Below are 25,812 nucleotides of genomic sequence, written 5' to 3'. Positions count from 1 at the left end.
GCACTACTATAACTCAAATTATTAGTAGTCAAATCATGACAAAATTGAAGTTTGAATTGATGTCAAGTATTGTGTTATCTGAGAACAAAAGAAAGAAAAATTCAATTTTTCTATCCATGTAATGTTATAGGGAAAGAAAAAGAACTAATATACAAAGTTAGAAAACATAAACATAAAAAAAAAAAATCAATTTGAATCACATTATAAGTATAAAATCACATCAAAAAAAAAAAAAAGTCAAATCAATTTTAGACTAATATCATAATGAGATCAAGCCATGTCTTTGGCACAATTAACTTCGGTACGATTAATTTTTTCTTAATATTTATGTATAAAATCACACAACAAAAAAAGTCTTTTTTGTTGCAATCATATTTGAAAAAAGAAAAATAAAAAAATTGATATATATGAACTAAATAAAAAAGAAAAGAAGAAAAGTCAAAACTTTCTTTTTTTTTTTTGAAAACACCACTCGCTGTTAGCTCTTAAAGAAGACCCTCATATATTAAACACCATTCAATAGCCCCAAAAATAGAGAAGCAAAAAAACATGATTATATCATTCTATGCAACAAACGATAAATGTTTTAAAATGGATAAAAAGTCTCCGTGGCCGTTTACCAAACTCCACTGACTCTGTACTTCTCAGAGTAGAGTGAGTCTGATTAAGGTCGCAATAACAGTGAAAGATAATTAAGTTTCACTTTGTATCTGCCACGAATACAACGTTAAGCAGTTGGCACTTTTTTACCGTCCTCTATAAAGGAAATTGCAGTTTCTGGGACATCTGGCCAAGTATCTCAAGATTAACAACTGCTATACACAAAAAGAATACCCAAATGCTCAAATTAGTTAATAAGAGAATCATTCGAAAATTGCAAATCAAAATTCTATACTTTTTGATCGAAGGTGCCACACACACAGATATATAAATATATATATATATATATATATATATATGTAATCACACCCAATCAAAAAACGGGATTTTTTCTAAAAAAAGAAAATCAAACTTTCAACTGAAATTTCAGATAAAAGAAGAATGGAAGGAGTGGCTTACCTGGGTGCTGAACGATTGGGCTCGCCTTCTCGCTCAAACGGGATTGTAAGCCGATTTAAATGGGTTATATAAAATATATATATGTAATCACACCCAATCACTGAACGAGATTTTTTCTAAAAAGGAAAATCAAATTTTTAACTGAAATTTTAGATAAGGGAAAAATGGAAGGAGTGGCTTACCTGGGTGCTGAACGATTGGGCTCGCCTTCTCACTCGAACTGGATCATAAGCCGATTGAGATTGGGAGAGTGAAATGGAGGAGTCGGTGAAAGGAAGCTTTGGTTCGTCGGGCTGTTGGTTTCGACGATCTGCGATTGGGAGTGAGACTGAGAATGGAAGGGAAGAGTGAAGAGATCGATTGGCGTGAGAATGAAACGATTGAGACTATGACTGAGAGTGAGAAACTTTTTTTAAAAAATTTTTTATAAGAATAATAAGTTAACGGCGTTAAAAAATAAGGATGATTCTTTTGGGGTTAAATTTAACAGAATATTCTTTTATTTGTAAAGTATATTCTGTTAAACCAAGAAATGCCGTTAGATAGGCACTTTTAATATATAAAGATATAATCTTCTTAATTGAGTTGATCGAGTTAATTCAGGTTAATTACACGAGTTAGATATTATTTTCAACCCATTTAATATAAAAATTAGATTATATTTTTATCAGAATTTTTTATTTATATTTTTCATCGAGTTACGTTGATTTAACGTATGTTGACGGTGCTTATAATTATCTATTATTTTTAAGTTATACACGCACTACTTACGTAAATTTAGTTGGCAGATTTTCTGTCTCTATGGGCTATATTGTTCGACATCAGCTATCTCATTAATTAATAATACCATACTTTTTCTTAAAAGTTAAATAAAACAAAATTATACACGCATTACGATAAGGATTATATAAATGATTAACTAAAAAATATCTATTTAAATATTATCTTTTCCAGAAGGAAAAAAATTTAAATTTAAATATAATTAGAAATTAATATTAAAAAGATATATATTACTAAGTTAAGTTAATGTGTATGTGGATTTCAAAAAAAAAAAAAAGTTAAGTTAATGTTACGATTTCCAAATAGAATTATTTCTTATTTTTGATTTAAATTAAATTAATAAAATTAAAAATATTTACATGTTTTAAATTTAAATTTAATTTTTTTTATATATAAAATATCTACCTAATATTTATTTTTAAATATATATAATAATATTATAAATTTAATTAATAATTATTTTAAATTTAATAGATGGCCTTTTATTAGAACAGATATATATTCATATCAATCATATCATCAATAATTTAGCTTTGAGCCTTTGTCACCTTCATTCATCCAAATAACAGGTCTCTGTTCTATTCTCCAATCCAATGGAGAAATCTGGGTATGGAAGAGACGGTATTTACAGTTCTCTAAGACCACCTCTACACCTCCCCAACAACAACAACCTCTCAATGGTTTCATTCCTTTTCAGAAACTCATCTTCATACCCACAAAAGCCAGCTCTCATTGATTCCGAAACCAACCAAATACTCTCCTTTTCCCACTTCAAATCTACGGTTATCAAGGTCTCCCATGGCTTTCTCAATCTGGGTATCAAGAAAAACGACGTCGTTCTCATCTACGCCCCTAATTCTATCCACTTCCCTGTTTGTTTCCTGGGAATTATAGCCTCTGGAGCCATTGCCACTACCTCAAATCCTCTCTACACAGTTTCCGAGCTTTCCAAACAAGTCAAGGATTCCAATCCCAAACTCATTATCACCGCTCCTCAACTCTTGGAAAAAGTAAAGGGTTTCAATCTCCCCACGATTCTAATTGGTCCTGATTCTGAACAAGAATCTTCTAGTGATAAAGTAATGACCTTTAACGATTTGGTCAACTTAGGTGGGTCGTCTGGCTCAGAATTTCCAATTGTTGATGATTTTAAGCAGAGTGACACTGCTGCGCTATTGTACTCATCTGGCACAACGGGAATGAGTAAAGGTGTGGTTTTGACTCACAAAAACTTCATTGCCTCTTCTTTAATGGTGACAATGGAGCAAGACCTAGTTGGAGAGATGGATAATGTGTTTCTATGCTTTTTGCCAATGTTTCATGTATTTGGTTTGGCTATCATCACCTATGCTCAGTTGCAGAGAGGAAACACTGTTATTTCAATGGCGAGATTTGACCTTGAGAAGATGTTAAAAGATGTGGAAAAGTATAAAGTTACCCATTTGTGGGTTGTGCCTCCTGTGATACTGGCTCTGAGTAAGAACAGTTTGGTGAAGAAGTTTAATCTTTCTTCTATAAAGTATATTGGCTCTGGTGCAGCTCCTTTGGGCAAAGATTTAATGGAGGAGTGCTCTAAGGTTGTTCCTTATGGTATTGTTGCTCAGGTACATATACACATATACATTACATACATACAATCAACTCCTCTAGTCCTCTTGGCTATCAGGTCTTTAACATTACTAGTCAAAACTTGTTTGGAATCTTATTGGCTATGTTGGTTAGTACTTGCTAATTGAGAATGAAATGTGTGAATAATTGTTCAAGTGTGTCCATGTGTATAATTGTTTTTCATCGTTATAGTTACAACATCATTGAAATTTCGAATAGTTTACAGTGTTCGAAAAATAAGTTTGATATTGTAACTACAGCGAATACTATTATGAAAAAAAAAATTCCGACATGATTGTAATAGGAGGCTGCAATTAGCACTTCTCTCGATGTGTGAATATTTGTTCAAGTGTGTCTATGTATGTAATTGTTTTTTCTTTGGTTGTTTTAGGGATATGGTATGACAGAAACTTGTGGGATTGTATCCATGGAGGATATAAGAGGAGGTAAACGAAATAGTGGTTCAGCCGGAATGCTGGCATCTGGAGTAGAAGCCCAGATAGTTAGTGTAGATACACTGAAGCCCTTACCTCCTAATCAATTGGGGGAGATATGGGTGAAGGGGCCTAATATGATGCAAGGTATGAAACTATGAATTTGGTTCTTCCTGTTGGATTATCACACTGTTTTTTTCATTAAACTATATCTGGTTCTTGAGTTATTTTTCACTCATGTTTTATGTGAGTTTGTAACTCTGACATATTTTAAAAACTACATTTTTTTAGGTTACTTCAATAACCCACAGGCAACCAAGTTGACTATAGATAAGAAAGGTTGGGTACATACTGGTGATCTTGGATATTTTGATGAAGATGGACATCTTTATGTTGTTGACCGTATAAAAGAGCTCATCAAGTATAAAGGATTTCAGGTAAAAATTCACCTTTTCTTTTTTCAACACTATAAGCCAGCTTTAGTCTATAGCATCCTTTCAACTGTACGAATTAGTTTCGAGAGTGCTTGTTCCTCCAATAAGTGATTCGTCGAAAACACTACCAACATTTTCCTCGAACACAATAGAACAAATCTTTCACTCTACCTCTTATTAACACCATGGAATATTACTACGAATTATAATCTTTGCTCAGAATTTGAGCAAATATATCATGTCAATTGCTTAACTATACTTTGCATTAGAGGATTTTTCGGTGTTTTTGTTGATATCTTACTGTTATTAGTGTAATTAAGTATTTTAATTTAATATTTATTATGAAAAATTACTAGTCATTCGTAAAATGCTACCTTATGGCAGTGTTAGGCACCACTGACAGTGTTAGGCACCACTGAGCATAATAACAATGCTCTTTTTAGGTATGAGCAATCCTATTAGGCACTTGCAGCCGTACCTAACACTATTACGAGATGTAGCACATTGTGAATGGTCATTGATATTTTATAATAATTATTAAATTAAAATATGTAAGATTGGATATCTAATTACACTAATAGAGTTTTCAGAGTTTTAGACCATTTTAGCATTTCTCATTTAGGTACATGTACACAGAGATAAGACAAAGTTATCCTATTCAAATGAGTAGACTTTAACTGTTGATTTATTATTTTAAACCTCTTGACATTTTCAAAATTGCACCTTGACTAAATCTTTTGTGTCATATCATATTATTTAATAAAAAACTTATACATTCACAACTGTAACTTGACTAAGGTTGCTCCTGCTGAGCTTGAAGGATTGCTTGTTTCTCACCCTGAAATACTCGATGCTGTTGTGATCCCGTAAGCCTTGTAAACTCGAAACAGCTCTGTTACCATCTTATCTCGACTTTCTGAATTTATGTCATTCTTAACCGATTTCTCGATTCTAAACAGATTTCCTGACGCTGAAGCGGGTGAAGTCCCAGTTGCTTATGTTGTGCGCTCTCCCAACAGTTCATTAACCGAAAATGATGTGAAGAAATTTATCGCGGGCCAGGTAACAAGAATGAAGTAATTTGTGAAAACTTCAAAGTTCTTGATAGTTTCTTTTCCAGTAGTTTTATGCTCTTACTCAATGCCTTCATTGTTTTGTTTCTGTCATAGGTTGCATCTTTCAAAAGATTGAGAAAAGTAACATTTATAAACAGTGTCCCGAAATCTGCTTCGGGGAAAATCCTCAGAAGAGAACTCATTCAGAAAGTACGCTCCAACATGTGATAGATACTATCATTGATATAAGAAACTATCTCTAAAGAGATCCAACTGTTAAAAAATAAAGTTAGTTTAGAATTTTATGGTATATTTTTCATTACAAAGTATCTCAGAGAGGCATACTAGTTTCCTGCCTATGTAGAAGAAAGTAGCAAACAAAGACATGGTTTTAGAATTTTTTTTTTTAAAAAAAATTTAGTGATTTGATTCCTTACTACAAAAAAATCCCAAATGTTTTAGAAACTATTGTTGATATTGTATTATAAACTATATATGAATGGTTCCTAAATAAAAACTATATGTGAAAAAATCTTGTATTATGAAGTATAATCTTGTATTATATGTGAAATACTTGAAGTTTAATATCCAGTAGCAGAGAATGAAGTTTAATTTTAAATTAGATTATACTAATAATAATTAATAATTATAGTAATGATAATTTACTATTTTAAATATAATTTAATTAGTTCCTTAAACACTATTTTAAAAATTAATGCAATATTTTAAAGCACTTTATGTTTGTACGATGAATTTTCGCAACAAAAAAAATTGTAATATTTAGTATAATTTATATTTATCTTCAGAGATCCAATTTTTTTAAAAAAATGTTCAATGATTAGCCCATTCATATACCGAAACATTAAAATTACGATCAATATAAAAAAGTCATGATGTTTCAAAAGAACACTAGACAATAAAACATTATGATACACAAAATTATCTGACAAAACTAAAATAGAAGACAAAGAAACTTATTATGAGTCCATCTTAATCTTATCAATAATGAAAAGTTCCAATTGGTATAGACAAAAACTCATATAAGATCATCTTCCATCCTAAAGTTTTGTCTCAACAAAGAATGTCCCAACACAAACAAACAGTACTATTTTAATGAAAAAATAAATTACACTTTTTTTTTTGCATACTCTTAAATTATCTCATACTAGTTTTCTATTTACTCAACAAAAAAGAACCTTAGAATTATTATTATTTAGAATAAACTTGGAAATTATTTTTGAAGTCATGGCAAGAGATTTGTTCGATTTGATTTTTACTTAACTAGATTAAAAGATATCTTCTCAAAAAAAAAAATTTTATGTTTGACATTAAAAGACCACTATCATGCTTCGGGGTGGCCAAAGTTGGTAGGAAAGTGTAATCCAAGTTGCAACTCATACGACTTTGATTGGTAAGTACAGTCTCATCTAGGGCGGCAAAATAGATCAGACATAATAACACGACTCGATATTCGCATAAAATAAATAAAAAGGACCGTTTGAGTTTCCCTTAAAGGAATTTGAATCATTTTCAGGCTGACACGACTAACCTTTAGTCATTTGGGGTTGACATGACACGAACATGAACACAACCCATGAGCACGAATTGCCCCCTCATCAAAAATATTTTGGGGATGAACTAGATGTCATCTCCACTTCCAACAAAATTTAGATTCTGGTATTGTAAATAAAAACTTACATTATTACATTAAAAAACATTATAAGAAAAAAAAAGAAGCTCAACTGAGAAGGAAAGAACTTGCAAGGTCTTCAAAAAGAAAGAGGTAGAAAAATAAAATTATGAGGCATATAACATAATATAACTAAGATTGACTAATTTAATATATCATAGCCAACAAAAAACAATTCACAATCACCATTCCAATTTCATGTTCAACATCTTTAGCATATGTACACCTAAAAAGATACAGTACTATAATCTTATTATCTATTCTGTTTTGAGTTTTCATACTATTTCACAAGCTTTCTGACTTATCACCAACCGTATCGCCATTTGTAATAGAGCTTAAGGACGTTTCAGACTCATCACCAACCATATAGCGATTCGTAGTAGAACTTAAGCCTGATAAGTGAAGCTGTTTTCGCCTTTTTACAAGGTTTGATGCGGTACGCATGTCCTCTTGAACCTCCTCGCAATCAGGCTGCAGCATAAGGAACTTTCGAGTTAAAGCTCAGAACCTTTTCAAATTGGAAGATGCATCTCTTGTGATGAACTCTATACATTTAAAAGATATAAAAGTGAACTTTGAGAATGAATGAAATACTAAAAGCAGTACCTTGATTGCTAATGCTTTATCAAAGCTTTGCATAGCCCCATCAGGTTCTCCAAAGTTCAAATGCGCTCTGCCAAGGGTTATCCATGCCTGAAATATCAAATTTCGGATGTAAACAATGAATATCATTGAGATATGTCTATAACAGGAATAGTTCAGCACCTGAACAAGAGAAGGCATCGAAATTGCATATAGTTACAAATATGCAGTCATCTTGGATATCCTATTCGAAAGACTATCTATAATGGATAACAGGCTGAATCATTGACCTCTATTCTCAATAACAAACGAACAATACTAAGGTAAAGCCCTGGCCAATGAAGCTCTCCCAGAGCAATTAACATCGACACATTTGATTTGTTATGCTCTGATAATAAATTTACAGGATGAAATGAAGAGTTTCCCTGAAAAGCTACTCAATCTTACTGACTGAACTATGCTCTAAATGGTTCTTTCGATAGCGTTGCTTAGGCGATAATCCTTATAGATTCAATGAGCACAACTTCACTAGCGAGATAACTAAATTTGTAATTTAAAGGTGTAATGTACCTCAGCCCATGAAGGCTCCAATTCAGTTGCTCCTGCCAATTTGCAACACACGTCTTATTACCATAACTTTACAGTTGAAGCACATAAGAAATATGTAACAGAAAAACTGCTTTTGAAATCGAAACTAAACCTCCACCCCGGAAAAGAAAAAGTAAGCTTGAAAGAATATCAAAAAGATTAACTCAGAAGTATCTGTTCAATGATGCCCAATAGAGAATTATAATGGTACTAAAAAATCATCACATCATTACCAAGCACAACAAATGAAATGTTACTAAAAAAAACACATAAGATATGAAATGAGCTAGGCAATATCACACACGAGAAGCTGCTTTGAGAGCACTCCATGCATCTCCCAATTCAAGTAAAATTTGAGCTTTCTGTTCATGTAAAACTGCATTTTGAGGATTCAACAGAAGAGCTGTCTCCCATTTCCCCAATGCTTCACGGTACTCTCCATCCTTTAAAACCATAATTGCATTGTTATTATTATGCAGAAACAATAAAAAATAAGCACATTTCAACTTCATTTTCATCAAACGATTTTGCTTAGGTTTTCCAGAAAATGTTCTTTTTTTCTTTGAGTTCATAAAAATCCAATCTTTATCTTTCAAAATAATAAAATCAATCAATTTAGGAGCATTTCACAAAAACCCATCACGGAGTTCGCTACATACGATGATTTTTCAACACAAAACTGAATCTTTTCTAAGAAAAAAGAATTGGGTTACCTCGGCAAGCTTGTTTCCCTGAGCCTGAAAGGACTGAGCAAGTTTGTTAACATCAGAAGAGTCCGATGGATTTTCAGAGGAATATTGGTGTGTCGTATTGGGGGGTTGGGAATTGTCGTTTCGGGGTTCGAAAGGGAGGTGTGGATATAGAGAGGTTAAAGGTCTCTTCTTGTGGATGGAGTCTTTATTAGTCTTCTTCTTCCATGTTAATTTCATCTTTCCTAACCCAGAATTGCTTCTGTCAGCTTCACACTTCTTAGCAATACTAAATTTGTGTAAGGAAACTTAGTATTCAAACTAATCTAATGCAAATTTGTGTGTGGTGTTGACGGCGTGTTTGATTGGATTCTTTGGTTTTTTCTTTTTTTGTACTTATTGTCATTGTGTTTGTGTGTGTTATTTTTATTGACTTTGGTCTTGAAATAGTTTCTCTAATTTATGTTGTTCATGTATTAGTATATGCCAGATTAGAGAATTTGTTTAAATAGGTAATAGTAATACCCTCATTTTGATAGGGATGTATATTTTTAGGTTGTATGACATTTTTATTATTTTTAATAAAGCTATTCATTGTCATTAAAAAAAAATAAAAAATGTTAAAAGGCATTCATGATGCTTAGTTGTAATATCGTTATTGGTATAACTCAATATCGAGTCCCGCTTGTTTAACTTTAATAAATATTATTAAAAATCATTATCTAATTATAAAGCAAATGCCTCATAGTAAAAAAATAAAACAATGAGTTGAGAATGATTTATAATATTCTTAAATTAAAAAAAGTGTCATTTAATATCAAATTCTACTTATTCGAATGTCATGCCACCTCATAAGTATACTAGATATCATAGTTCCTTACAATGCCCAAAACAAGAGACAATAAAAAGAAATGCTCAAAACCATAAGAAATGTTGGATATTCACTTTTAGCAATGCTCTAGGATACTACTCTTTGTTTGGAGGAAGACCATGAAATGATACGATCTCCAAGGAATACAAAGTAATCTTTAGTGCTTTGATGATATTTGGATTGGATGCTCATCTGTGAAGGCTATAAAAGGTGAAGAGAGAAGTTGCAGACAGAGTTATACAGTGAGATTTGGTGCCAAAGATAACAAAGTATTCTCTTGATTGCTACTAAGTGAGTAGTGGTTGGAGCATGCATAAATTGACATGCCCTGTTAACAACAAAGGCTATGTTTGAACGAGTCATAAGAACATATTATAAAGAGTATACAAGACTTCTATTCTCTATAAGGTATTCAAGAGGTTCACCATTATGAAAAGATAAACCTATTAGTGTGATGCTTATCACTACCAGTAAGAATGTCATCAACATAAAAGTGTTGTACGTGATGAATGATGTAGAATAAACAAAGAGTTATCAACTTTTGACCACATGAACCCCCAAGCAGGAAGAACAAAGCTCAACTTTGAGAACCAGGTACGAGGAATCTGTTTAAGGCCATAGAGAGTCTTGGTGAGCTTGCAAACATAAGAGGGATAATCCTTATCAATGAAGCTAGGAGATTGGGATATATAAATAGTTTTCGATAAATCCCCATTAAAAAAAAGCATTCGGAACATCAATTTGTCAAATAGGCCATCCTTTTGAGAGAGAGCCAAAGTGAGGGCCACTCTAATAGTTCCCAGCCGGCTTGACAACTTTGTGAGAAGACTCTTAACAAAGAATAATCAGCCAAATATTTTTTTGAGGAAGACTTTTATATCAATCAGTTATTGAGCTAATTAACTATTATTATTATTATTATTAAATTTAGCATTTTTGAGGACATGCATTGAAGATGGTTAAACATGTCATTAAGGTGATTCAATCGCTTGAAAAATAAATAAAGAAGAATGTTTCAAAAAAATCAATTAAAAATTGACTTCTTTTTCTCAAAATTCTGAATCTTTTGATTTGCTACTACTATTCACTAGTCCAACCTCACAATTTATAAATTACATATTGGAAATATCTTAAGAGTTAGCAAAACAAATTGGGTGAGTTTAGGCTAAGATTTAGGAAAAAAGAAGATCAATTAATAACAATAAGACATGTTTCATGATTATAATTGTTGTATAAACTTTCTTCATTACAAATAAACCCTATAGAAGCTCCTTGCGATTTAACAACCTTACATTTACAATTTTTCAAGAATATAAAAACCTATGTTAGAGTTGTTTTGACCCCTCATAAATATTTTGGTAGCAAATCCAAAATAAATTGATTTTGAGGCCAAAAAACACCATATTATATAAGATTAGAGGGATTTTTTCTTTTCTCTTTTATAAATAGAAACTAAAATTGTTGCTTGTGTATAAACTCACAAGGGAGCAAAAAATTTCTGCCGCCAACAAGACATTCCTCAGCTAGAAAACTACAAATTTACAGGTTGGAATGATGCTAGGATTCAATGCAAAACCATTTCCTCTGGGAGGTGCTGACCCTTTCCTGAAATTTTATCTACTATACCGATTGTTGCCGAACGAACCTGCCATGAAAGAAGATGCTTTATTTTTGGGTTCACAACAGTGCTTTTGGCTAACATGCTTTAGTTTGAAAACTCAATGAACACAGAATAAACGATGTCAAAAAAGTTGATTGTTCAAACTATGTTATCATTACTATTTTGAGATATTAACTTGTCCAATTTGAAATTGCACAACATTTCATCAAATCTCATAACTAGCTAACTACTAGTACTACTACTAACTAGCTAACTACTACTGTCTACTACATTTGAAAGAGGTTAATTTGAATTTTTGCCCCTTAAACTTTGACATGTATCAAATCATATCCCTTGAACTTTTCAGGTCGTTAAAAATTTCTCCCAAACTATTAAGATTGTTGGATTTAAGAACTAATGTCCAATTTTACTAAAGAAAGTTTGACGTGGATGAAAATTTAAGAGACACAATTTGGTACATGTTAAAGTTCAAAGGGTATGCTTTAGTAGATATTAAATTTCAAGAGGCATGATTTAGTACATGGACAATTGCCACAATAGTAAAATTGAATGAAATTGGACAAGAGTCCTTAAATCTAACAATTTCAATAGTTTAGGAGGAATTTTTAACGGCTTAAAGAGTTCAAAGAGCATGATTTGGTACATGTCAAAGTTTAGGGAGCAAAAATTCTAATTCATCTTTGAAAGATGGCAAAAAATGCACTTTGACCAAGCATTGCATGACTTAAGACTTATCTTTTCTAGTACTACTACTTCTACTTATTAATATTTACCAGACAATAAAAGAAGAATCAAGTGAAGCAATGAAGAAGTTTATGAAGAAAATAAATAAATGCAGTCAAGAAGGATGAGAATAATTACTTGATTAAAGAAAAGCACTAAAATCAGTACTTCCCCGAGGACTATTGGCAAACATTAAGGATTGAAGAGACTTGAACCACCAATGTTGATAGAGATTAGTATAGATACACTAGTAGCAACTGCGAGCCAGAACAAAGCCAATCCTGCAATCGACAAGTTTTCTTTACTGTGAATCAAGAAGAAACCAATCCAAACATGTCGATGATTACTGTTAGCGGTGAATGGAAATTACCTCGAGAAACTTCTGAACTGTTAGTAGGAATTTGAGAAACTGATTCAGTGTCACGAACGCCTGATCTAGGGGAAGTTGATCCTGTACTTGGCGTGTCATCCAATGTTTTCGTAATTCCAGCTTCAGATGCAACAATTCCTCGAAACTCTTCACTCACAATTAAGGCAGCTAGAACATCCATAAATGACTCTTCAGCTTCTCTAGCATCCTCTATTTGACCTTTTACAAAAGATGCATTCAATTCATCAGACTCAGACAAATCATCATCAGAATCTGAAGCATCTATATCAATTGTTTTTGACTCAGTTCTGTCATCCTCTTCATCCTCAACATATGCTTTATACGTTAATCGAAGTAGGATTTCTCCAGAAGATCCCTTTTTAAACAGTCCCCAACCACCTTGTAATGCCACAATTCTGTCTGTCGGTACAGTATCTTTAAGGGATCCAAGATCAACCTAAAAGTGCAATTTAGTTGTAAACGATTAATATAAATTAATAATTTGTTAAAACAATAATTGCAACTTCCTTTTGACTGCTAATTTTCACTGAAAACATTTATGTTCACACATAAGACCTTAACAAAAAGCTTGAAACATTATTACACCTGATATTAACCATAGTCGTACTAGAGAATGCCATAATCTTAAATGCGATACTGGTCGGAAAGTTTTATCTAAGAAAAAACTATAATTAAGAAAAAATTTACCTACAAAAATGAAAATAATAAAAACAAATATAGCAATAGATAACTTTCATTACCATCAAAGACTGTAAAGGACATATATTACATTACCTCTCCTGTCCCAATTGTCAAATCTGCAAATCCGAGAGAATCCTTTACTTGTATGAATAACTTTTGCTTTCTAGGGTTTGTAACAAGCATATGAAAATCCTGCCCACAACACAAGCACATAATACATATTAGAGGTAGAATTTTGCACCATATAATTATATCACATATAGAAAGCAAAAGATTTCACATGTATTTTTTTTTCCATGTACAACTTAATACATGAAGCAGTCAGGCTAAGAAGCTTCACCTGGTTCCAGATTGGCTCACCAGGTGGGCCGATGACGGTAGTTTGGCTGTTCTTCTTACTACGTATTACTTGATCCCCAAGGCTTAGAGTAACATAAGGGTCTGTTTTACCTGGAGAGCAAATTAAAAAATAAAAAGGGAAAGAAGTGTAAATGATGGCTGATTTGCATTAAGTTGGATTGTTGTTTGTATATAATATATTAATAGATTCAGGAATCAGAATAATATGATGCTAAGAATCTAACCACTAGCAAAGAGTATGTCGAGTACATGAAGTGGTAGAATAATTATGGTAAGATTATCTATAATGAGTACAATTAAACGAGTTTATTACTAGTGTAATTGAGAATTAAAAATTATTAAATTAGTGCTCTTCTCGAGAAATGTAGGTAGATTAGATAAGGGTTTGTGTTCTTACCATAGAGAACGAAAAGCTTCCTGGCATCGACAAGAGTCACTGATAGCTCTCCAACAAAATCCTTGTTTCCTTCTTGCTCTCCTGGTTTTGTTCCTTCTATCTCTCCAGATTTTGAATCATTTGCATCTGGGCCAACTGCTTTACCTTTTTGGAAATCTAAAACAATCTTCTTTGGTCGTACAAATAGTCGTGGCAAATCCTCAGTGAGAAGTTTTTTCAGAAACCTGGAGAAATAAAAAAAAAATTAAGAGATATCTATGTGTCCAAAGGTATAAGCTGTACACAAAGGATGGATAAATATCAATGTAAAAATTTGTAGTTTGTCAAAAACCGAAAATTCTGATTTTATCAATTCACGGCGAGTAGTAAAAAGATTGCATTTTCAATTTAGTAAGTTCTCATTGAGCAGTAAATAGAAACTCCATGAGATATTGGATAGAACCAGGGGGTGAATAGAGAAAAGAGTAACAAAAGAAAGAAGAGGGGGGAAAATCGATATTACATAACAATTCTAGAGGAAAAAACTGATAAGCACATTTATAGGAATTCAATGAGACATATTGTGTTTGTAAAGATGTCAGAGACAAAGTTCACTTACATTGAAAGAACAGGAATGTCTGATGTTCCCCATCGCATTCATAAAAGAAAAAGAAAAGTAAATAAACGTGTCAGTATCCATTTAGGCATTTTGCTAAAACAAACAGCATGATCATCATAAAGAGAAGAAGAATTTATACATAAGTATATAGATATACTGATACATGTTAAACTGTATAAGAGCTTCAGAATCTGTTTTGGCATAATCTAACAAGACTAATTAGATTTGGAATATAATTTTTGCAACATTTGAGTTCTATTGTCACAACAATTATGTTTCCAACAGACCAAATAATCATATGGATATTACTGATATTGAATGACTAATTTAAATTTTAAATGGCAAGCTTTCTTCAGATTTAGGTTCCTACCTACATTAACATATATTCTTGCGCAGCCAATAAAAGAAAGTTGAGTTTGCATCAGCATTCCCCTATCTCTAACAGTCTAATTTATTTAGAGAAGGCAATATTTTTAGGCTCATAAGAGAAGGCCATAAATCTAACACATACCCATTAAATTGAACAAGCGAAATGGTGACAACTCAAATTTGATTTTCGGTAGTTGAACAAAAGCCCATGAAACAGCTCCTACGAATGGCTCAGTTGGTATCAATCGCAATTTGACCCAAAGCTCTCCATCAATGTCAAAGTCTCGAACACCAACCGGTACTTTAATTGGTAAAATCCCAAATTTTAATGAGAGCATCAGCAACATACGTGCACCGCCTGTATAACGGAGGCCTATTTGATACCTGGAGTAAGGAAAATATTAGCAGACAAAGATATCATTCAAAAGTTCAAACTAAGAATCTAGACTGTTTCTTACTTCTAACTGGAATCCCTGCCTAACCGTATAATATTCGGGAGCAATAAAACTATAGCAATTGCTATGTAGGTATGCAAGGACTCAAAAATCAGACATTGTGGGACATGCTTAACCAAGAATCTAAACATAGGTCATACAAAAGATCTCTAATCTTCTCAATAGATTGTAGTAATCCAAAATCAAGTCTAGTAATAGTATGGATACACGAGATTTGATATGCAAAAACAAATTTATCAGTGAGGCTTTTCCTGATCCTCATACCATTCAATCAAAAAAGAAGCAATAAAGTTAAGAACATCACCAAATTAAACAAAACCCACAAAGTTGCCATAGCCACAATTGAAAAACTCCGTATATTGTAATTTAATGGCAATAAAAATTCAATTAATAACAGAAAAAGAATAAAATTCAAACAGCAAACTCACTGTAAATCATTGGCACGGCGAGAGGTCCTTCTCTCCACATTTCTAACAGACAGTGGTTCATCTCCTAAAGAGAATTGCTTAATCTCAACCCTCTCAACATAATCAGGCTTCTTCAAATCATCAATAACAGGCTGCAGCAATCCAATGATCCAATTCTCAATCCCACTTCTGTAAACCTTCCATAACTTTCCAAGAACCATATTCACCCATTCAACTGATTCTTTCCTCTGCAAATCTTTCTCCAAGAACAATGAGAAGCTCGTAGGCACTTGCGGCCAAGCACCTAGCCGACCCTCTTTACCCACCAACTTCTTCTTCCTCCTCGAAGTCCATAGCTTGTCGAAAACAACGCCAACGAAGAAAAAGAAGACGAACAATCCAACGACGTTTCGATTAAAAGGCGGCGCCGGGATTGGGTGTATTACTCCCAGTTGAGTTCTGAGCTTATCAACAATGGGGTCTTCCTGAAAATTAGTGAAATTCGAACCCATTTGAATCGAAGAAGAATCCTCCTCAGACAACTCTTCACCGGCCAATTCATCGGTAAATTGCTTGACCACAAAACTCTTAGCACCCCTTCTGGTCGAATTAACGAGCTCAGAACTCAAATTAGGCTTAGGAGCAGCATCAGTAGAAACAGCAGCACGAGGCTGAAACTGAAACTGAAACCGAAACCCCGATTTTCTCCGCAAACTCCGGTAAGAAAAGCTAGCGATAAGGAGGTGGCGGTTTCGGAGGGTGGTGAAATCGATGGAGGTCGTGGTTCCACATTTGCATGACGGAGAAAAGTCGAAAGTGGAAGAATTTGAATGGAAAATCATTTATCAGTAGCCCGTGTTCCGAAATGGGCAAGAGAAATCGCATTGGATTTGGAAAAAAACATGAATTCTGAATTGGGAAAAGGAAAAGGAAGAAAGAAAAGTATTGGGTTGGAGTTAGAAGAAGAAAAGAGAAGAAGAAGAAGAAAGTTCCATGAAAATGAAAATTTGAGAGAGTGAAAGGAAGAAGAAGAAGAAGTGGTATTTGTGAAATTGTAATCTTAATGCAAGGCTCTGAAAAATTGTGGAAGACGTGGATAATATATATTATATAATTTTAAATTTTTTTTAGGTAATTTGGGGTAGTGGAAAGGTGAATGGTTGGGGACATAATAGACACATGGGTCGGAGGAGAAGGAGAGGAGAGAGTCAAGCCAACGCGCTTCACATGCCAACAAAAAAAAAATAACTAAAATAAATATGTTAATAGACACCGACCTTAATTTATTTGTTTATTTTTAATTTATTCGTCTAACTTTGTTTAGTGATAAATACCAATTAAGGATCCGTTTGGCACAGCTTTTAAAAAATGAATAATTACATAAGACACAATTTTTTATAAAATAATTACATTTTTACGTTCAAAAATTATTTTTTTACATTTTTACGGTTTTTCAAAAAATAACACGAAAACAACATAAAATCAACAAGAAAACTACATAAAAGTAACATGAAAATAACATCAAAATAACAACAAAAAATAATATACAAATAACAAAAAATCAACAACATAAAAAGACTGTATTTTCTGTAAATAAAATCAAAAAAATCGTAAAAATGTTTAAAATTTCGTGAAACTGTATTTTTGTAATTTTTTTTATTGTTTTTATGTTTTTGTGAAATAATCCCTTTAAAAAAGTTAAAAACTGTTTTTAGAAAAAATTGTGATAAAAATGTGTTTGGCAAACAGTCAAAAAACAGTTTTTTAAAGAATTTTTGGAGAAGCTACAGCTAAAAGCTGAAACTGCTCTGCTCCAACTCAACTTTTAGAAAAAATTATTGGGGTAAGTTGAAAAATACGACTTTTATTAATCAATTAATCAAATTTACCTCTAGTTTTATATTTATTTGAAACATACCTCTTTTTATATGTATTGTATCCAAAATACCCTGACATAAGAGAGTCACATGGAGAGTATCTTGAAGTGATAGGAGCAAAATTGGTACAGTTTTTTTTTAAAAAAAAAAAGGTAAAAATGATAGAATTTAAAAAAAATAGGGTAAAAATAAAAGAGGACAGTATAGAAAAGGTATAGAGTGTAATTATTTTGATTAAAAGACTGTAATAATTATTTTTATACTAAAATCATATTTACTTATTTATTACATATTAAAAAAATAAAAAAAAAAGATTAAAATAAACTAATTATAATTGTTGACCAAGGTTTTCGGCAACCAATAAAATAATATTAGATTAGAGAACTGTAAGAAAATTAGAAAAGGATTTTTACGTGGTTGGGGCGTTAATGAGCCTTAGTCCACGAGTCTGTGTATTTATAAGTGTCTTAAATACAGAGAATGTTCTTGGTGAGTATTTACTCTTCTTGCACTTATGCAACCCAAGATTTTCGACCCCATTTAATGAGATTTGAGGGGGTATTTATAGTGTTTTTGGTGGGGTGATCCCCAGGATTATTGTACATGTGTATCTGTAAATATCCATAAAGATGGGTATTCCCAATGAATATACCATGAGTAATGCATGGTCAAATCCCTAGGTGCTGTAGGGCTTTTATGTGGAATGTCCTTATTGTCTTTTGATTGATGTGACTCTTCACAGTGTAGCTGTCAATAGACTTAAATGATCATTACTTCGCAACTGCAAATTGGGGGTCGTGCCGTCAAACTTTATTGCGTGTAGCAGTCCCAACACGTTTCCTCCCATGCGGCATTAAATGCGAAATGACTGCTCAGAGGAAGCCTGACACCTCGCGGAGATGCCTTAATGTTATTAAGGCTTCCGGGAGCATAGGGGGCTCCGTATGCCTTCTCCGGGAGGCACGTCCCGGATGCTGCCTTATCTCATAAAGACTTAGCAAATAATTAAAGTGTCAAGATGTTTTGATTCACGTGTCCCTAGGGGTGGGCATCCGATCCAATCCAACCTTTTTTTTCTCATCCGATCCAATCCAATTAGTAATTGGATTTGAAAAATCATCATCCGATCCAATCCAATTAGACCTCAAAATCTAATCCAATCCAATCCATTTACTAATTGGATCAGATCGGTTTTTTAATTGGATATCCAATTACACACCTAAATTTTAATATTAGCTTAAAAATATAAAGAAAAATACGTAAAAAACTAAGCATCACTTTTTATTTAAGTTTAATACTTCATAAATATACTATTCTTACAAGTGTATTGTAGCTAAAAGTTTTAAATAATTATAACAATAACATTTCTAAGTAATAAAATAGAACAAAACATCATGAAAATAAATACACTAAACAATCAAGTGTTACAAATTCAACATACAAAAAAATCTAATAAAAATATAATAAATATTTATTATATTTTTCAATATTTTTTATTATATAAATAATTTTTTAATACATATAAATGTAATTGGATTGGATCGGTTTTTAATTGGATTTTGAGATTGACATCTAATAACCGATCCAATCCAATTAGAATCCAACTTTTAGCATCCAATCCAATCCAATTGTAATTGGATATCCAACTTTTTATAATTGGATTGGATTGGATCGGTTCGTGTTGCTCCAAAATTCGCCCAAAATACGTGGACCAGTCGAAAGGGGACACGTGGATCAGATAACTTAGAAAGATTTGCTAAGTCTTTTTATGCCACCAGGAAGCGCTATTAGCATGGGTCCCGGAGGAGACACCCGGAGTACAAGGTACTCCAGGAAGCTAGTATAGCATGAGGGCTCTCCGGGATGTGTCAGGTCTCTCCCGAGAAATCAAGTCGCATTTAATGCTGCATGGGAGGAAGCGTGTTGGGACTGTAACACGCAATAAAGTCTGACGGCACAACCCCCAAACAGCAGCGCTACAGTAATGATCATTTAAGTCTAGCGACGGCTACTCTGCGAAGAGTCACGTCAATCATAAGACAAAAAGGACATTCTCCATAAAAACCCTACAGCACCTAGGGATTTGACCATGCATCACCCATGGTATATTCATCGGAAATGCCCAACTTTATGGATACTTACAGACACATGTGTAAGAACAATTCTAGGGATTACCCCACCAAAACACTATAAATACCCCCTCAAAGCTCATTTAATGGGGTCGAGAATCTTGGTTGCAAAAGAGCAAGAAGAGAACAAACTCACCAAGAACATTCTCTGTATTTAAGAGAAAAACATTCTCTCAAGTGTAGAATCTGTATTAAATACATCCATTAATAGCAGTGGCTCGTGGACTAAGGCTCATTAACGCCCCAACCACGTAAAAAGTCTTCATCTCGCTTTCTTACAGCTCCTTATTATAATTATATTTTAATAGTTGCCGAAAACCTCGGTCAACATTTTGGTGCTTTCATTGAGAGCTGAGGAAAGCTGCTTCACAACAAGCATTTAACTTCACGACAATGGTGGAGACAAGAGCTACACGTCATCCTCGCCCTCTAGAAGACGCTCAAGATCCCAATGAGGAAGATGTAGCCTCAAGAGCAGCAGAGGAGTCCGAGGAAGAAGAAGAAGAAATAGTTCCCGATGAAAACTACGAGGAACACCTCGACGAGTATGCCTATGACGGAGGAAGCTACTCGGAGCTGGTGCTCCTTAGACAAAAAGCTATCGATCATGAAGCTGAGATCGAAGCTCAGAAAGCGCAAAATCAAAAAATGCAGGAAGTGATGCTAGCCATGCAGAAAGCCATGGAGGCAGCTGGTATTCACGTGCATCCCAAGGCGATGGCCGCTGGACTCGACGGGGAGCCAGCAACGTCTTCGCCTAATTCCCAAGAAGAAAGGCCTAGGGAACCTAGCCCTATAAGGCATCCTGCTGAGGAAAACCAAACAAAAAACCCTACTTCTGCCCCTGGTCGAAAGAAAAAGGCGCAGGATCCGCGAAAGGTCCGCTCGGATTTCCCTAAAGGGAAAGGTCCGCAGAGGGGCAAGCCCCGAAGAGGGAGTCTTGGCCCTCAGGATCGAGGGGACCGGAAAAGCGTTTCCGTGCACCAGGAACCAGGGGGCAGAGGAAGAGGAGGACAGAGATGTCCACCCATTGATCTGAGAAATCAAATCAATGGGAATCAAGGTGACCTCCGGGATCACCTTGACCAAAAAAGATACAGGCCCGTAGTCTCCTCGGGCATCAGAACGAAGGGATTATGGCAGAACTTGCCATACTTCGAAAAGATATTGCCCGAGTCTCCCGGAGGCAGAAGGGAGATGACTCCGACTCGGACAGTGAGGATCGGGAGCCTTGTGCCAAACATATCCTGGAGGCGGAGCTCCCTAAAAACTTCAAGATGCCCGAAATGGCGGCATATACTGGGAACTCCGACCCCAGTGATCACTTGTCACGATTCAACCGAGTCATGACAGTCATGCGGGTCAGCAATGACGCCAAATGCTTATGCTTCCCCCTCACTCTGAGCGGATCGGCAGAGGAATGGTTCAAGAAATTGGAACCAGAATCGGTGGGTTGTTGGAACAAACTCCAAACCAACTTCCGGAGACAATTTGTCGCTGCCAGGAAGGTCAACTTGGAGGTTAGTGCCTTGACCAACATCAAGCAACTGCCCACCGAGACCTTGAAGAATTACATTAAGAGGTTCCGAGAGGAAGCCTCGAAGACCAAGAAGGTCGACGACGGACAACAGCTTGCACTTCTCCAAGCAGGAATCCGCACTGGGACTCCCTTCTGGAACGAATTACAGCAAGAAGGCGCTGCTAGCCTTCAGGACTTCCAGAAGCGAGTCCAAAAATATATTAACCTCGAAGAAGCCCGCATCGTGGCTTACGGAGGCTATTATCCCACCGGGATAGCAGGATACATGCCAGGAGTATCGCCCCTGCATCGTCCCGACCGCGACCCCTCCGAGAAGTGGCATACAGCTTCTCTGCTACTCCGGATACGCCCCGGCCGTGCTTTGGCCCCGCATCTTCCCATTACGCAACCCGTCCGGGTAAATGGACGGACTCCTTCACAGTCGCCCCGATCGCTAGCTTAACAGGCCCTACCCAGGGGTTCGAGGAGCAAAAGGTCTTCCAAGGGCAGCACCCGAACGGGAGAGAAGCGCCAAAAGAAGGGGTACACACCCCAATACACCCAAGATACGTAGCTCACGGATTCTCAGGAACGTGTATATTTTGCCACAAGGCAGAATACGCACTACCGGAGACCACAGCCATTGTACAAAGACAGCTCCCGGAGAGATCCGAGTAAAAGGTGCGAGTACCACAACGACATTGGTCACAACACCAATGAGTGTAAAAATCTCAAAGACGAGATTGAGAATTTGATCCGTTTGGGCCACCTCTACGAGTGGATCAAAAATAGGTTGCCCCATCTTAATCCGGGGCGAGGTGGCGGGGGTATGCCTCCGGAACACCGGGGGGTACAGCAGAGTATTGCCTCCACCGCTCCCGCAGGTGACACCCAGCATATACCCGGACTAGCGCCCCGGCCTAATGGACGGGTAGCCATGATCTCCGGAGGTCCCCATATCGGAGGAAACACTCGCAAGGAGCGAAAGAGATATGCCGAGGCCGCAAGACACAGTGAGGTGTGGGAGGTCACTCAACTCCCGGCTCAAAGGCCTCGGCTAATGGACCAACCCATAACGTTCACGGAAGAAGACGCCAAGGCGGTGCGTTTTCCTCATCACGACCCGCTGGTCATAGAGACCCCCATCGCAAATAAGGTGGTGGCTAGGGTCCTGATTGACAATGGGAGTTCCGTGAACTTGCTCTTCAAAGAAGCCTTCACTGCGATAGGGTTGACCGACCGGGACCTCTCTCCTAGTGGATCGCAGCTCACAGGGTTTAACGGGACAACGCTAATCCCGATGGGAAAAGTCAGGCTCCCAGTTACCCTGTGCCCGGATACCCCCCAAAGCACATTTAAGTATTGCACCTTCGTGGTGGTAGACTGTCCAACAGCCTACAACGCAATCTTAGGCCGACCGGCCCTCGTCGACTTTGGTGCAATTACTTCAATCCGACACCTATGCCTAAAATTCCCTACCCAGGCAGCCGGAGTTGGAACGGTGAGGGGAAATCAAGGAGAGGCCAGGCAATGTTACAATGTTGCCGCCCACTTGCCAGTACTCATGATCCGGGGGGCCCCTGAAATAGAGAAGGCTGAAGAGGACGAGTTGGATCCTCGCATAGGGTCCGAAAGGGTCGTAGAACCAATGGAGGACGTCGAAGAAATACCAGTGTGCGACGACGACCCCACTAAAGTACTCCGGATAGGGAGGAGCCTGGATCCGGAGGAAAAAGATAAAATAATAAAAACACTGAAGGGCGCCATCGACATTTTCGCATGGCGCCAAGAGGACATGACCGGCATCAGCCCTCATGTCATCACCCATGTACTCAACGTCAACCCGGACATGCCCCCTGTACAGCAAAAGAGACGCCCGCTCGACTCGGTGAAAGCCGAGGCCTTAGAGAAAGAGGTGGATAAACTTTTGTCCAATGGCATGATCCGTGATGTATACTATCCGGAATGGCTGGCCAATCCGGTCCTGGTGCCCAAGCCGAACGGGACTTGGCGGGTTTGTATAGATTTCACAAATCTAAACAAAGCCTGCCCAAAGGACTGCTTTCCGCTGCCCAGGATCGACCAGATGGTGGACGCCACGTCCGGATTTAAGCTGCTGTCTTTCATGGATGCCTATGCTGGGTACAATCAAATAAAAATGCATACGGCAGACCAGGAGTGCACTAGCTTCAGGACCGACAAGGGGGTATACTGTTACCTAGTCATGCCTTTCGGACTGAAAAACGCCGGAGCAACCTATCAAAGAATGGTTAACCGGATGTTTAAAAGCCTCCTGGGATGAAACATGGAAGTATATGTAGACGACATGCTCGTCAAATCCAAAGCATGCAACAGCCATGCAAGCGACTTAGAGGAATGTTTCGAAGTCGTCCGGAGATACGGCATGAAGCTCAATCCGAAAAAATGCACCTTCGGGGTCAAGTCGGGAAAATTCTTGGGCTTCATAGTCAGCCAAAGGGGGATCGAGGCGAACCCAGAGAAAATCCAAGCTCTCCTGGACATGCCATCCCCCAAGAAACATAAGGACGTGCAGAGTTTGACCGGAAAGGTAGCCGCTCTGAGCCGCTTTATCTCACGATCCACGGACAAGTGCATACCCTTCTTCAACATACTAAAGAAATGCCAAAAGTTCGAATGGTCAGATGAATGCGAGGAGGCATTCAAAAGGTTAAAAGACCACATGGCCAAACCTCCTATCCTATCAAAACCCGTCCTTGGAGAAGACTTGTTCCTTTACTTGGCCGTCTCCGAGCATGCGGTCGCGTCGCACCGGTCCGGAGGAAGAAAAAATTCAGCACCCCGTGTACTATGTTAGTAAGCGCATGGTAGGGGCCGAGACAAGGTACCCGGTTATTGAAAAATTAGTATTCTGCCTCCTGATGGCATCAAGGAAGTTGAGACCATACTTCCAAGCCCATCCGATCAGAATCTTGACCAATCATCCACTCCGGCAAGTTCTCCAGAAGCCTGAAGCATCCGGAAGGCTCCTCAAGTGGGCGATGGAGCTGAGCCAGTTCGACTTACATTACGTGCCCCGGATTTCCATAAAAGGCCAAGCCTTGGCGGACTTCATCACCGAATGTAATGAAGCCGAGGCGACAGCCAATACACCGGAGCCACCCATCCCCACTTGGAGAGTATTTGTGGATGGAGCTTCTAATGAGAACGGTTCAGGAGCCGGAGTGGCTATGATATCACCTACTGGATTGCGGCTCCAGGCAGCACTCCGATTCAACTTCACTGCTTCGAATAATGAAGCCGAATATGAGGCCCTGATAGCAGGGCTAAAATTGGCTAAAGCTGTAGGAGCCAAGAGGGTGGAAGTCTACAGCGATTCTCAGCTGGTTGTAAACCAAGTTTCCGGAGAATACCAAACTCGCGGCGAAAGGATGGCCGCATACGTAACAATAGTCCGAGAACTACTCCACGAATTCACGGACTATAAAATAGAAAGAATCCCCCGAGAAAAGAACGCTCACGCGGACTGTCTGGCTAAGTTAGCCTCGGACAGCGAAATCGAAGAGCTGGGGGTAGTACCAGTGGAACGCTTGGCAGAGCCAAGCATCAAAATAAAAGAGACCACACAAACGGTTGGGCAAGAACCCAGCTGGATGGTCCCCATCATAAAATACATAACCACAGGTGAGTTGCCCCAAGAGAGGGCAGTGTCTCGAAAGATTCAGTATCAGGCTCATCGTTATGTAATGATGGATCAAATTCTCTACCGGAGAGGACTCAGCATGCCTTATTTAAGGTGTGTATCGGACCCTGAAGCTAGACAAATCATGCTGGAGGTCCATGAAGGGTTCTGTGGAGATCATACGGGAGGACCCAGCCTCTCAAAGAAAATATTGAGGCAGGGGTACTTCTGGCCAACAATGAAAAAAGATTGTATAGACTATGTCCAAAAGTGTGACTCGTGCCAAAGGTACGCGAACATACCGAGAGCCCCTCCAAATGAGATCACTTTGATGACCAGCCCCTGGCCCTTCGCGGTCTGGGGAATAGATCTCATCGGGTCTCTACCTACGGGAAAAGGAGGGGTAAAGTATGCAATAGTGGCAGTGGACTACTTCACCAAGTGGACAGAGGCTGAGCCTATGAAGACAATAACTGCTAAGAAGGCGTTGGACTTTATTATCAAAAACATAGTGTGTCGATACGGCTTACCTCACAAGATAGTCTCAGACAATGGAAAGCAATTTGATTGCGAGGAATTTACTGACTTTTGCAACCAACACGGAGTGGTAAAAAGCTTCTCCGCGGTAGCCCGGCCTCAAACAAACGGCCAGGCGGAAGCAGTCAATAAAATCCTAAAGGTCACCTTGAAAAAGAAGCCGCCGGCCCGTAAAAATAATCGGCCCGAAGAATTGCCAAGGGTATTGTGGGCCTACCGGACGACCCCGGAACCACAACCGTCACTCGCCGTTCTCAATGGCGTACGGTTGTGAAGCAATGGTCCCGGTGGAAACAT

The 25,812-nt window shown here is 37.0% G+C and overlaps 3 protein-coding genes across 3 annotated transcripts; 1 reads left to right on the top strand and 2 right to left on the bottom strand.

Moving 5' to 3' along the window:
- The first annotated feature begins 2,308 nt into the window (after positions 1–2,308).
- On the top strand, positions 2,309–5,912 carry LOC115699132 (probable CoA ligase CCL7). Its single transcript, XM_030626378.2, has 6 exons — positions 2,309–3,443; positions 3,839–4,028; positions 4,173–4,318; positions 5,114–5,181; positions 5,275–5,377; positions 5,485–5,912. Exons 1-6 carry the CDS (start codon positions 2,433–2,435, stop codon positions 5,596–5,598), a joined length of 1,632 nt encoding a protein of 543 aa, XP_030482238.2. The 5' UTR covers positions 2,309–2,432; the 3' UTR covers positions 5,599–5,912.
- Positions 5,913–7,184: 1,272 nt separating this feature from the next.
- On the bottom strand, positions 7,185–9,393 carry LOC115701482 (uncharacterized). The gene is made up of 5 exons (XM_030629294.2): positions 8,944–9,393; positions 8,535–8,673; positions 8,213–8,244; positions 7,667–7,753; positions 7,185–7,531 (listed from the first exon to the last, which is right to left on the bottom strand). The coding sequence occupies exons 1-5, from the start codon at positions 9,157–9,159 to the stop codon at positions 7,346–7,348; spliced, it is 660 nt and encodes a 219-aa protein (XP_030485154.1). The 5' UTR covers positions 9,160–9,393; the 3' UTR covers positions 7,185–7,345.
- A 1,568-nt stretch (positions 9,394–10,961) lies between these two features.
- On the bottom strand, positions 10,962–17,017 carry LOC115699519 (tricalbin-3). The gene is made up of 9 exons (XM_030626977.2): positions 15,814–17,017; positions 15,073–15,314; positions 14,562–14,580; positions 13,964–14,187; positions 13,547–13,656; positions 13,300–13,398; positions 12,505–12,961; positions 12,273–12,415; positions 10,962–11,435 (listed from the first exon to the last, which is right to left on the bottom strand). Exons 1-8 carry the CDS (start codon positions 16,632–16,634, stop codon positions 12,327–12,329), a joined length of 2,061 nt encoding a protein of 686 aa, XP_030482837.2. The 5' UTR covers positions 16,635–17,017; the 3' UTR covers positions 10,962–11,435; positions 12,273–12,326.
- Positions 17,018–25,812: the final 8,795 nt, after the last annotated feature.

The sequence above is a fragment of the Cannabis sativa genome, chromosome 8, assembly GCF_029168945.1.
Source record: "Cannabis sativa cultivar Pink pepper isolate KNU-18-1 chromosome 8, ASM2916894v1, whole genome shotgun sequence".
NCBI classification, from domain to species: Eukaryota; Viridiplantae; Streptophyta; class Magnoliopsida; order Rosales; family Cannabaceae; genus Cannabis; species Cannabis sativa.
Note: the sequence above shows the minus strand (reverse complement) of the source record. Positions and strands in the feature narration are given on the sequence as shown.

What these genes read in the sequence shown, in the direction of transcription:
- LOC115699132 (XM_030626378.2), top strand. Translation starts at nt 2,433, where the DNA reads ATGGAGAAATCTGGGTATGGAAGAGACGGTATTTACAGTTCTCTAAGA. An exon ending in GGGGCCTAATATGATGCAAG is followed by an intron (nt 4,029 to 4,172) that starts GTATGAAACTAT and finishes ACATTTTTTTAG; the next exon opens with GTTACTTCAATAACCCACAG. An exon ending in TCAAGTATAAAGGATTTCAG is followed by an intron (nt 4,319 to 5,113) that starts GTAAAAATTCAC and finishes AACTTGACTAAG; the next exon opens with GTTGCTCCTGCTGAGCTTGA.
- LOC115701482 (XM_030629294.2), bottom strand. Translation starts at nt 9,159, where the DNA reads ATGAAATTAACATGGAAGAAGAAGACTAATAAAGACTCCATCCACAAG. An exon ending in AGGGAAACAAGCTTGCCGAG is followed by an intron (nt 8,674 to 8,943) that starts GTAACCCAATTC and finishes ATGGTTTTAAAG; the next exon opens with GATGGAGAGTACCGTGAAGC. An exon ending in TGCTCTCAAAGCAGCTTCTC is followed by an intron (nt 8,245 to 8,534) that starts GTGTGTGATATT and finishes GCAAATTGGCAG; the next exon opens with GAGCAACTGAATTGGAGCCT.
- LOC115699519 (XM_030626977.2), bottom strand. Translation starts at nt 16,634, where the DNA reads ATGATTTTCCATTCAAATTCTTCCACTTTCGACTTTTCTCCGTCATGC. An exon ending in CGCCGTGCCAATGATTTACA is followed by an intron (nt 15,315 to 15,813) that starts GTGAGTTTGCTG and finishes TCCTTACTCCAG; the next exon opens with GTATCAAATAGGCCTCCGTT. An exon ending in GTGAGCCAATCTGGAACCAG is followed by an intron (nt 13,399 to 13,546) that starts GTGAAGCTTCTT and finishes TGTTGTGGGCAG; the next exon opens with GATTTTCATATGCTTGTTAC.